The sequence below is a fragment of the Diorhabda carinulata genome, chromosome 3 (assembly GCF_026250575.1).
Source record: "Diorhabda carinulata isolate Delta chromosome 3, icDioCari1.1, whole genome shotgun sequence".
Classification (NCBI taxonomy): domain Eukaryota; kingdom Metazoa; phylum Arthropoda; class Insecta; order Coleoptera; family Chrysomelidae; genus Diorhabda; species Diorhabda carinulata.
In genome coordinates, this window is record NC_079462.1 from 32,525,369 (window position 1) to 32,538,984 (window position 13,616).

The window sequence follows — 13,616 nt, forward strand, 5'->3', positions numbered from 1 at the left end:
GCGCTTTAATTTCACGAAATGAATAATCAAAGATGTTTCGAAGGAGAAATCCTTTACAACAAAAGTAAAAACTGTAGTTGGATGACTAGAATAACGTATGAGGAGTGGTTAGAGGAATTTGATAAGAAAATGAAGAAAAAGAAAAGAAAAAAATGTCCTTTTATATATAACTACTCCGCCGACTAAGATTTACTAACACTTATGAACGTAAAAGTATTATTTTTAGATCAAGGCATAATTTGGGTTCCAACTATGAAATTTACATGCAAAAACTGATTCACAGTAAGCAATACCATCTTCAACAGGAAAGCTGAGCACTGATCGGTTTGCGAAAGCCAAAATTCCTCTGTATTAAAACAACATGATATTGAATGGTCAACTGAAAATGGAACGAAGTTGCTGCGAAACAAGAACGAATAAACAAAACTTTGAAGACTTGTGTGAATTGATGATGATTTATCGGTTGCTTAGAACCATAAGGATTACAACATAGTTGCGGATTGTACGTTCCAGAAAAAAAAAAAGAATGTGAAGAAGATATGGATGTAGAAAGAGATGCTATTATTGGAAAAGAGCTTCAAATGCTGTGGAAACATGGTATTATGACGTTGATTCCTCAAGTTTGGATAATATTTGAAAAGCTCAAAATTGCATAGAGAATACTTCAAATAAATGAAATAAGTATCTATTTATTTATAGCGAATCCTATACTTATATTGTTTTGTATAATAGCTTCAGATTTATCTTCTTGATATTCATATGATGGATTCACTTCATTTCTTGCGTTTACATGATTCGAAGAAGGCTTAACAAACACTTTTATATTAGTTTCGCTTGTATGTGGGTTTGCTTGTTTGTTTGTAACTATCTTTTGGAGTAATAGCAAATAGATTATTATTTAATAAAAATTTCATTCGACAGAGGATTCGAACCTTCGACCTTTGTGTTGGAAATCAAGCACTTCGACCTTATCGACTACACCAACAAAGTTTAAAAATACTAAAAAGATGGTTTCATAGACCAGACTAAATCTGATAATGAGCTTGAATTGAAAAATAGTCGATCAAATAACAAATCAGCAATTGTGAAATTCCCATATCAATTTTGGAAAGTACCGTACACTATAAATACTGTATAGATCCGTTCCACACCCTGCCATGAAGTGAAATTTTACGTGGTATGATAATGAATAAAATCGAGGCTTTAGCTTCATTGATTTATAGTTGATTATTTATTTTTCAAAATAAATTATGATTATGATACAGATTATGACCCACATTGATTTCGATGTAGTCTCCAGCGCTCCTTACCAAAATATCTTCCTGAACATCCTAGACTGGGAGCGCTGGACCAGTACGTAAAGTTTCTTTTTCTCTCTTGAATCCTGAACATTGATACTCATCGTCTTGAGGTGCTTTGCTGTATACTAGTTTCCGGTAATCATAGTTAGCTGATATTTTTTAATTTGGTTGGGTATCTTGAATGGCCCCATGCCTGACTACCTTTTCAGAAAGTTGTCATCAGTTCATCACTCCACACATTATGAAAACATAGTCAAATCATTCGATCTCTAAATTAGAACACCCTATATATATATATATTATCATATGTAAAAAATCTACTTTTTCGACCACACATTTATTTCGAAATTTCCGATTTAGAAGTTATTTTTCGAAATAATTTCAATATTTATTTAATTTATAATGGATCTTGACACTAATACGTGGAGCAGAGCTGGACTAACAAACAAGCGACGTAATAAAATAAACGAGAAAATCAAAAGTAAAACAGTCAACAAAAGAAACATCATCGCATCTTGTGGAATGGGAAACGCAAGATAACAATGTGCCAATTTCAACTTAAACAGCCCATTGTAGTTGAAAATATAATAAAGGCATTTTTATGGAAGCTCCCATCTGCCGTCGTATCTTCGAACTAATCATATTACGTACTCCATTTTTGATGCGCCCATCCTCCCTGCTCGAAATCTAATTTAAAAGTCATTTGTACTATGCAAGAATAATGTTAGCATCGTTAATAATAGTAATAATAATTTCATTAGGTAGTCAGAGTATAAAAGGAGATTACGCGACGCCCGGTCGTTTAAAAATAAATATGATAAACGCGTCTAAAGTAGGATTTTTATAATTTTTAGCACTTTATGGAAAAGAGCCAAGAAAACCAATTTTTCACGTTATATAAGGAAATTGCTCCAACATATAATTTAGTTACTTTATCTTAAAGCACAAAATGTCTGCCGCTCCGGCGATGATCTCTTGTGAACTGTGATTTACAGGTACTGTTCCACAAACTCCACAAATTCGAATTATAATTTATATCGTCTTATAAAAATTTTCTACGAATTCTCTTTTGATAACTGAATTACGGAAATACTATTTCTACAAATTCAAAATTATTTGAATCATAAATTTTTCCAAGAATTGCGAATATATTGTATCTATAGGTACATTTAAACGCGTACGAGGGATGTATGAAAAGTATCCGATCTGAAAAGAAGCAATACTTTTCTAATAACCATTTCCATTTCCAATATAATCTTCTTTCAAATCGCAGTCCAGCAATTCTCTTCCTTTTATCCCTCTTTAACCTTCTCAATTTTTCGAAATCATAGCTTCAGTTTTTCTTGTCAAAATAAGCGTTTATATATGAGAAAAAATCTCCCTCTTGCAAGTGAAACTTCAAAAGTAAGAAGCAGGAAACAGTCGATGGGGGCCAGATCTGATGAAGATACGTTGTTCTGACGGAATAGCACTTTATTTATCTTCCAAGTCTCATGTTCAACCTGAACAACGATTGCCAAAACTTTTCCCGCCGATGAAACCGTCTTTGATTTCTCCGAGGCAGGCTCGCTCTTCACAATCTATAGTCTTGACTGTTTTTCCTTTCAAGAACGTCGGGGTTGGAAGTTGATGTCGTTATAATTCGGCCAGAAGTGGATTATCAAACTGACGAGGAAGAATTTGGTGAAGTAGCTGCAGATCAGCCAGCAGATATTCTAGGTGAGGTAGAAATTGATCTCGATGGGTCCGATTTTGAAGACGAAGATGGCCTGCCACTGACGGAACTTCAAAATGTGCAACCAACTAATTCAAACGAAACTTTGGATAGTATGCCACTGTTAGAGAGATGGCATCTTCTAAAGGGAAATCCTAATTGGACGCAAGTACCTACAGTATTAGAGATAGACAGCACAGATGGAGCCGAAGTTCGGTTAGAACAACTTCGACAAGATCTAAGAGGGCTGAATGCTGTACAGATTTTCGAAAAACTATTTGATGACGAAGTGGTCCAACATATTGTCGACCAAACCAACATTTAGGCGGCATCTAAGAACAATCATAATTTTGTAACAACCAAAGAAGAGTTCAAAATTTTCGTTGGTGTACCATAAATTACCTCGTGAGCACCTTTATTGGAAGCTTGATGAGGATGTTGGAGTACCATTTATTTCAAATGCAATTAGCCGAAACAGATTTAGAGAAATAAAAAAACATTTACATTTAGCAGATAACTGAACACTGGATACTGAGGACAAAATGTACAAAATTCGGCCACTTATTATGAACATTCTCAACTCAAAGTTTCAACAATGGGGAATTTTTCATAAATTCTTGTCTATAGACGAAGCAATGGTTAAATATTATGGTCATCACTCTCCGAAGCAATTTACAAGAGGTAAACCTGTTCGTTTCGGATACAAGGACCGGATGCTGTGTAGCTCGGATAAATTCTGTTATTCATTCGATACCTATTGTGGAGCTAAACCGTCATCTGTTCAAGCACCAACTAAAATTAAAACCTCGCTTCCGCTATGTTCACGAGTGGTCCTTGATTTTACGAAAATAATTGATGCCCCAAGTGATGATGTCCTATTTTTCGACAATCATTTTGCAAGCCATGATGTTTTAAATGCACTTAGAAAGATTGGAATACGAGCTACTGGAACTGTACGTGACAATCGTACAAAGAAAGGTCCTCTTGTATCCGCCAAGACAATAAAAAAAAGAAAAGACCGTGGTTTCTTTGATTTTTAATACGATGAAAGAAACCAACTTCTATTTGTTAGATGGAATGATAATAATGCAGTAACGATGGCTACAAACTATGATTCAGTCGAACCTTTAGCATAAGTAAAGAGATGGTCTTCGAAAAGGAAGGAGAAAATTTCAGTGCCTCAGCCGCAACTTTTTAAAAACTACAACCACCGCATGGGCGGTGTTGATCTGTTGGTGGTGGTGGGTTTCTCTTTACTCACATGATAAACGTAACTGTTGTAAATGCCTGGAGATTACATAAAATTATCTACCCTAATGACAAAAGGGATCTTTTGCAATATGTTAGAAGTATTACTCGTCGCTACATTCGATCCTATAATAAGGCTATACAAAGAAGATCAACATCTAATAGACGTTCTGGTTCATTGCCAAGAAGTATTTTGGATCCGATTTAATATTTGTTTTCTGCTAAGACACTGGTGGGCACTAATGGGTTAAAATGTGTTTAACATGTGAAATAAGTTCTGTAATTCGTTTTCTACATGAGTGATTCAATGGTTAGTAAATGGTTCGTACAATGAAGGACATGATCAAGTTTCCGATGAAGAACAGCTTGAGCAATAAATTTTCAATTAGTGCTCTTGCTATGGAATTGGCGCCGATTCATGAAAGATTGAAATTTTGAAAACTTTGTTCACGTTAGGTGTCAAAAAATCTTACTAAGCAACACAAAAAACCAACGGATGGGCAGGACAGTTTTTGTTTGTTGCAGATTTTGTTTTTCTAATAGTTACTGGGGATAAAACTTGATGATATTGCGACACCCTAGAAGGTAAACGGCAATCAATTTATTGGAGGCGCACTTCTATCCTAAGAAAGTTAAGCGTTAACAAATTTTGATACCTCTATAATTCACGAGCATCGTTTTTTTAACCAGTAGGCATGAGGCCAAGCAATCAATGCAGATGTTTATTGTGACACCACTAAGAAATTGCGCTGCGCAATACAGAACAAGCGCTAAGGATTATTATCAAAGGATGTTTTTTTTCAATGAAATTGCCCGACCTCAAACTGCGAAAATGACAGGTGGATCTAAGTACCTGCTATTATAAAAATATTTTTGTTTAGTGAACTGTAGAGTATTATATTAGCAGATTCTGAAGATTATCTTTTGTTTTTTCTACATTGCGCTTAGAACTGTAGCTTTAGGAGTGAGAAGTTTTTTTGGACGTAAGTTTATAGGTAAGCATCGTTAATATCTATAGATCCAGTGATTCCATGTTATTTTCACATGTAGGATGTGGACCCAGTATAATATATTTGTCTATTCCTTTGGTAAACATCTGCTCGGATCTAATAGATAAACACCCAATACATGATTGTATGTATACAAATTCCGGTCAGGCTAATTAAACTAAGTCTAACATAAACAATTACCCCAAACAAAATAAATCTCTGAAATTTGAGAGAACGAGTTAATAAATACGTTCATTGGTTAACCTCACTCAAAGACAAGTAGCAATAGGACTTTACTCAACTTAATTCTCGACTATTGACACCAATTTGAAGCTTTTACACCATAAAATCCACTGTACAAAGCTTATTAGAGCTGGCAGCCTCTCGGTCTACACTTGTAGACTCCATGATGGATGTTCGATAACTTTTATTGGTCGAACCAGGGTCGCCACACCTTTTCGCCCGCCCATTCGTTGTGCGGAGTTGCTGCCAACTTCAGTCGGTTGAAAGCGCGCGATGGACTCAGACCGTTGTGAAGATACTTCAAGTATTCTTGGCTACGGGCTAGACGTTAAACCAATAAGAATAGTCGCAAGCCCTCATACGGGGCCCAGGCATACTATAGATAACATTCTGGGACTTGTGAGAAAAGATGGTGATGTGTTAGAGAGATCACAAACTCCTGGAAACGGTGAAAGTGCTGGTAAGTCTTAACAAGCACGTGGATAATATATTAAATAATAATAATTTGAAAGTAGCACTAAAAAAAGGTTGAACGCAAACATAGCTATTAAATTTTTTGATTTTTTCATGAAAAGTATTTCTTAAGTAATAATAAACATAAAATATTTTATATTGAAGTTTGTAGATACGAAAGTGTGAAATTGAAAGAGGAATAAAATACAACGCTTTTGGTACCGCTATGATTGGAAAATACTGAATAAACTAAAACGAAAATTGAAAATGTGTGGTGAGGGTATTTGTAATTTAAAAAAAATTACCTCTTTCGGTGTGCGTGGTTTTCGTTAAAATTCTCAAAAATATAATAATTAAGGGTGAAATTCAGTCATTAAGTGAGGTCGTATTCATCTCAGTTTAACACACATTAGATCGAATCTTTCAAGCATGTTATTTCACTCACGTTTCAAGCACTAATTGAAGATATTTCGTTATTAAAAGGTAAATCCTTATCATTCTAAATACAGAAATGTTTCAAAAGATTTTTGTTATTGATTTCTTTCTATCATATACATAAAATTTTTTGTGCGGAGGCTGGACTACAACACAAACTTGAACAATTCTGACAAAATTTTCAAAAAACAAGAAAAAAACAAAATGAAAGTATTTTATATCGTGTAAAGATTTTTATATATTTTTTTTGCATGAGTAAGCAACTAATTTTAGTAATAGAAAATAAATGGTGGATCCAATAAAATCCTTTCAATTCATATTAAAAGTAAATTTTCGTTATTCTACCGCTGGTAAATATAAAAAAAAATTGTTTCTACTCATTAAAATTATAAAACTCACTGTAATCGACGCGTTACTTAATTGATATTTAAATGTAACGCCTACCAATTTATAAGTCTATAAAAAACGTTTTACATCAGGTAGACTGGTGGCTCTCGAAGATGATGTATACAAATTTAAATCAATTAGGCTGAATTAACGATAAATGGACTACCGTGATTATCAACAGATAATTTGAAATACCAATGGGATGACTATCAAACTGATGAGCCACTTAATGGGCTCTGATCATATTCATCTAAGAAGAAAAAAGTTGAAATAGACTTGGAAGCCGTATACGTGACTTGTTGTATTAGAGTGAGAGTTTTGAAAATCATGCTTTCTTTATAGTGTATTTTTAAAAACCGGTGATAGGATTTCTCAACATATACCCGATGAAGACCAATTATTCACTATTTTAACTTTTCAAATCCACAGTCGCTGTTTGTAATCTTTGCCGATGGATGTGAATTTGGCCAAATTAATTATCTAACCTTCGGCGGTTTCAATATTAAATTTGGCTAAAAAATGTCAAAGATACTTGGGAGTATACCGGGTGCATAAGAATGAAATTTTCGAAAATCGTAATCAGACTTTAATGATAGCTCTTATCTAATACTTCTGGAGTGTATCCAATTCTATTCCTTTTTCTTCTTCTTCGTTCTAGCACGGATGATCATATTAATAGGCTACTGCTTGTTCATTGCCATCGAGTCTAGCATTTTCGTCATCGTTCAGATGGTCTTTTTCCTGGGTTGTTTATTGTTTTTAACAAGTTTACTATCTTCCATTCTTTTTATATGTTTGTTCCAGAATTATTTTCTCTGTTCCACTCAATGTTGTATCTTCAGTTACTAGAATATTTCCGCACTGTAGACATCATGAAAATGGAGTTGAAAGAAATTGTTAGTGAGCGCTACGAATCATTGTTATAGTATTAGAAAATTTTTGCTTTACTGAATTGGAGAATTTCTAAAAAGATCTTTGATAAATCAAAAAAGCCGCGTTGACGTAGGTGAACGCCCATGTAAAATTGTGCAAAGGGAATTGAAGAATCATGAAGAAACTACAAACCTCACTACTGGACTAAAGAAAGATGGCTACCCCGGTCAATTACAGAAGTGGATATAAGTTTGGACAATCTTCAGCACCAGATATCAAAGGAATGTACAGATTTGTATGTAAATAATCATCATGTTCCTTTAGTATTTTGTTTGTGATAGTAATACATTGAATTTTCATAAAAAAAATTGTTTTTGATTTTTAAATTAGTATTTACAATGTTGTTCAAATTATTTGGGATGATATTAAGATAACAGGATGTAGGTAGCATCTTGCACAATCTTGGTGCGGAAAAATTTAGACATTGTTACTAAATCAAAATTTCATTTCAATTCCTTATCTAATTCTAAGCTAAAATCTATTAGCTCTTGATAAATCTCTTTATTTATCGACTCTTTAGTTTCGTTGTAGTAATTTAACTGCACGGCGAAAAGGAATTCAATTAATTGACTTATGTATATAATTGTTTTTGCCTCGAGTACCTAAGTGGATATATACCAAATTTTTTATGCCATTTATTATTTCGCTACCAAACCGAATTCAAGGAAAACAGAACAAAACTTGCACCGCACCTACAAATCCATTTGGTTTTTCTAAAGTATACAAACTTGGATTGAATTTTTTGGTTTGTTTCTGATACCTACTCCCTTCTCTGCAGATTTTTATTAACTCGCTCTAATTCAGAGCTGACCCAAACGTAATTTAATTACTGCTCATAGTAAGACTTTATGTATACATCATTATTAGTAAATTTTTTTAATTTCAATTATTAATAAGAAAAACTTGATATTCCTACAGGTTAAAAATGTCTAATAATAGTTTTCTGCCTTTTTTTACTTAAATGAAAATAGACATAAAGTCCACATATTCTCATCGAATAACATGAAATAAAATATTCTCCAAAATAAATTGAAAATTATAATCCACTCAACTTACAACGTTATAGTCCATTTTTATGAATCCGAGAGTAATAAAATGATGAATCATTCGTAATTTTATTCTTCATCATCGTATGTTAGGACTTAGTCCTTAGTTTGCATCAATGGTTGCCTAGCTACAGCTTGAATGATGAAGACCAGCTTTCATACTATCTTGTAGGTGGTCGTCTTGGTGGTCTTCCTTTGCAATCCTTGCTAACCTGTCGTCTGACGTTCTCTCCACGTGGTCTCTCCATTCCCTTCGCCGATTTCTCGCTCAACTCAGTACATCCTGGATGTCACATATCTCTTCATTTCTCTTTTGGTCAAATAATGTGTGTCCCGCTATTGATCTCAGTATTATTAAGAGCCGTTTAGTTATGGTTTCTCTGCTCTGGTCTCACACAGGTCTTGTATATTCTGACTTTGATCCTGGTTGCTCCAGGTACCCTGATATTAATGACGCCTTTGTCGTTTGAGCTTCCACTTCATTCTTTGAATTTCTATTACTTGTTATGTTCGCTCCTAGATATTTGAATGTTCTACAACCTGATCTCATATTGCGAGTTTACATCTTTTCGGTTCTCTGGATACTGTGAAAGATTTGGTTTTCTTTGCTCAAATCTATACAGTAGCCTTTGTAAGTTATCTTCGTCTTCTGAAATGATCACTGCGTCATCAGCATAACATACTATTTTTATTTCTTTGCTTCTATCCATTTTCCAGCTTGCTTTACCTCGTTTATAATCTCATCCATTATGATGCTGAATAAGATCGGGCTGAGGCTGTCTCCTTGACAAATACAGGAACTCTATTGCTCAGTTTATTTTCCATTATGATATATGTGTAATTATTGGTGTTCAGGTCTTCGATTACATTTGTTATGTTGGCGTGAATCTTCCTTCTCTTCAGTAGATGTTACATCCCGCAATAATACTCTATCAAATGCTTGGGTGAGATCGATGAAGCACTTATTGAACTCTCATTTCACTTTCATTATTATTTTTTGTCATAAATAAATACAGAAACATTTTAAAAATTCATTATCTGATAAAACATTTTTAATTTTTCTCCAAATTAATGTATTGACATTTCCTGAACGTTAACCAGATTTCATTATAAAGATGACTATGAAAACGTGTACAGTAAAATTTATTACAATTCCACAAAGTGTGGCGATAATATCAAACTTGTTCGTCATATTACGTGGTCGCGTCAGTGAAGTCACGACATAAATCATTTTCGTTTCCTTACAAACAAACTTTTCAATATGCTTTTAAGTAAAACAATTGATTATTTAATTAAGAACATCGATCCGGAGGCCGTTTTCGTGCATTTTAATTGCATTGCATTATTAATAAACACAACAGATTTGCGATAAGAGCGGTAGATGTTAATTGCTTTTTTGCATGCAGGTTTCTTTTTATATTAGTCTCAGAGTCCGTAGCTTGTTAATCCATGTACTACGTAATCGACACAAATGCCTTATTTGCCACAAACGGTGAAAATACAGTTCATTTCTACGTTTTCCCCAAAAAATTAAAGAAGTAGAAGTTTATTGAATACCACTTTAGTGCGAGTATTTTATTTGCTTTATAACCATGAGTGTAGTTTGGAAAAATTAGGTTAGGTCGGTACGGGTTACCTCGATCTGGGTTGTTCGTAGTACACTCGGAGACGTGAGTCCTATTGTGTTACCATTTGGTTGTCGCAATTTGAAAATTCAGATAAATACTTAACCACCCTTCTATCTTTTTACCTTTTATACCTCATTTTTACGCATATCCAACCTAGAATACTAGAAATTACTTTTTCTATTGCCACTTCTTTGAAACTACATAGTCTTTTCGTCTTCTGCTATCAGTACAATACCCATAGATCATTACAATGATCTCCCCTAGTTTAGAGTTCCATTTCTCTTTATGGTGTCCAGAGACTAACTCACGAATCCTGGTTGCCTTGCTATCTATGCAGATTGTTGCGTTCCTGCACTTTTCATGAACAATTTGGTAGACTTTTCTATTCTATAAATTTCCTCATCCGATTTTCAGTTTGTGCGACTTCTGGAATTTTTTTCCTTTATGATTTTTAATCGATTTTCTTTTTGTACGAATGTTCACTATTAACCTTTCCCTGAAATCCATTTTAATGATCATATACTTCCTATTCTGAGCTAATTCTTTATTCTTTTTCCTCAATTTTAATCCATTTCTTGTAGAATAGTCCACAATTATTTTCCGTAAAAATGTTTTTTGGATACACTTTTTATGAACAATTCTATATAGGTTGCAGATATAGGATTGCTTCGGGTACTGCTTGTGCAGTACTTTACGTAGATACGCTATACAATCAATACATTAACTTTGATTGTAGTCTCCATTTTTTCCTAAACATCTTCCTACATATATGGATAGTGTTGATTCCTCCTTTCATTTCTATTCCTTGAAAGTTTCAACCTAGTATGATTCCTGAGAAATTGTTAAGAAAAGTTCTTGAACATTCACTTTTAATACCGTATTTCCTTGTGAACAGACTAGGTTCGGTCTTTTTAGAACCGACCCCCTGTTTGTCATTTTCCGGTGATCTCATTCTATTCCTTTTTCATGATGTTGCTGATTGTTTGTGGGTCTCTACTCGAAATCAATTACACTATTCTTTCTTCTAGGGTTTGTAGAATCTTATTTCTAACTATTAACCACGATAAGTGTGAAATTATTTTACTTTTCACAATTTCCTAAATCTATTTCGATTTCTGTTTACATCATTGAAGACACCTAGACACGATTGGCTAAATTATACATTAACTGAGGCTTCTAAAAGGAAAAAACTTACTGAAAAACTTAAAAGAAGCTTTCGCATCCTCTAAGATAGGTAACTTGGGTTAATCCAGCTTGTTTTTCTTCCAGGAGTCTACCATTAAGACACGTTCCTAATTTCTAGAAATACCCTAAAATCTCAATCATCTATTTTAGTATCATATTTATATCAGAAAAATTGGAATCGTTTTTATAATATCGGTAAATAACGCCGGTTTTTATACCAAGAACTTTTTCATTTTCAATCATATTTAAGGTAAAGAATGAAATAAAATCGAATAATTCAATCGCCGAACAAACTCAAACAAGCAATTAAGCTTCCTTCATCCTATTTGTCAATTTTGTAAGCCTAAATATAATTCTTCGGCATGAGGAGTAGACGTCAATTTTGTGAGCTGTCAATATATGGAGGATAAAGAAGATTTCGAGGCTGACAACTTTTTTTCGAATTTTCCAGACTATTGTTATTTAGACCGGACCGTTCACATCGATAAATTATTACATCTTGCAGTTTCTGTTACTAGAAATCAATAAAACAAATCTAATCGAGAAGTTTTTGGAAAAATATTCAATAACTTCATCTAGTACATAGATTATTTGGAGACTTCTTGGGGACTCATAGTTTTTTATAGTGTTAATGACACTGATTCGTTGATAGGTCAAATGAAACATTGAGTGGTGTAGGCGAAAATTAGCTTCCTCTTCACAAAGTTTTGAAGTAACAAAAACTAAACTAGCCGATAAAAAATAAAGAAATCCAATGAAATGGATGCTTCAAGTAATGCTAATAAAAAAATCTTGATATCCTTGATATACAAGCAAATTCAGAATTGATTTCTCTGACCAGAGCGTGAAAAAATTATATCAAAAAATCATAAACAGGGTTAAACTAGAAGTTAGATGATGAGAACATAGCACAGTAGTTAAATATGATCTGATCCTTATAATCATATTTTTTTATTACTGCTTCCAAATGTAATGTTTATCATATTATATGGCGTTTGTCTGATACCTCATTTCTACATTACAATTTGTTTACTTTCAGTGCAGTCCTTGCTTTTTCAATAATTGTAGAGTCTATATCCGAATCAAGCTCAAAAGCCAACACTCAAAAGACATTTAACGTCTTTAAATGCTGGAGCCTAAACAAGACTAGTCATAGCTAGCGGAAAAACTAATTACAACTATGGATATCTTATATGCACCCAGGCGATGGTGGCACAGGACCTGGCTAGACAGAACAAGGGAAAATATGAGTTAAACTATAGAATTAGACGAGAAAACATACAAAAATTTATTTGAAAATGGATGTAGAAACATTTGAAAAACTCCCAAGGGAAATGAAACATAAAAAATTCTTGATGGGTAGAGACGTGATATCAGCAGATCAGATACTCATTTCTCCCTAGAATTGCAACTTGCACGCAATAAAAATGGTACCAAATCTATAATGTTGCAAGTGCGACATCTTGCATGAAACAATCAGCTGAATTTCGTCTGCGCATGCTTCTAATCAGGAAATTTCGCGTCTTGCATCATATCAAGCGGCCTTTAAAAAGGCTACGCGCAAGTAGTACTTAGAAGATTAAGTTGGTACGGCAACTTCGATGTAGATTGCTAGTAGGTCACTTGGGGGCCTTGGAACTTTTATTTACCATTTATTCTAATCCATTAACGGAAAATAATTACAAATTTTGATAAATGTAATGAAATGTTAGTACCACGTACGATATATACGACTTAATCCTATTTCGTTGGGTCTATAATCACAAACAAAATTGAAGAAGGACTATAATGATAATGCTTACCATATAGATAGTGTATAAATCTAGTAAAATAGAGATTTATGTAAAAAAACTTGATCCGATTCCAACGAAACTATTTTATATGCAAACAAGTATTTGTAAAGTGAGTGAGTAGCAAGATATAATAAAATTAAGGGAAACATAACAGAATGGAATGGTGGCAAGTAATGTTAGTAATACTTGTTTTCCGTGCCGTTTATTTCCATTGTGACTAGAATTGCGTGTACATAATCATATCGCCCGTGATATGGCGAC

The 13,616-nt window shown here is 33.7% G+C and overlaps 2 protein-coding genes across 2 annotated transcripts in view; both read left to right on the top strand.

Moving 5' to 3' along the window:
- Positions 1-3,650: 3,650 nt before the first annotated feature.
- LOC130891785 (piggyBac transposable element-derived protein 2-like) lies at positions 3,651-4,055 on the top strand. Its single transcript, XM_057796748.1, has one exon. The coding sequence runs from the start codon at positions 3,651-3,653 to the stop codon at positions 4,053-4,055; it is 405 nt and encodes a 134-aa protein (XP_057652731.1).
- Positions 4,056-5,749: 1,694 nt separating this feature from the next.
- The window catches only part of LOC130891179 (retinal homeobox protein Rx1-like), a 67,229-nt gene continuing 59,362 nt past the window's right edge, over positions 5,750-13,616 (top strand). Inside the window, exon 1 of the mRNA XM_057795778.1 lies at positions 5,750-5,955. Coding sequence (XP_057651761.1) covers positions 5,769-5,955 — 187 coding nt within the window. The 5' untranslated portion in view covers positions 5,750-5,768. The remainder of the gene's footprint in view (positions 5,956-13,616) is intronic.

What these genes read in the sequence shown, in the direction of transcription:
- LOC130891785 (XM_057796748.1), top strand. Translation starts at nt 3,651, where the DNA reads ATGGTTAAATATTATGGTCATCACTCTCCGAAGCAATTTACAAGAGGT.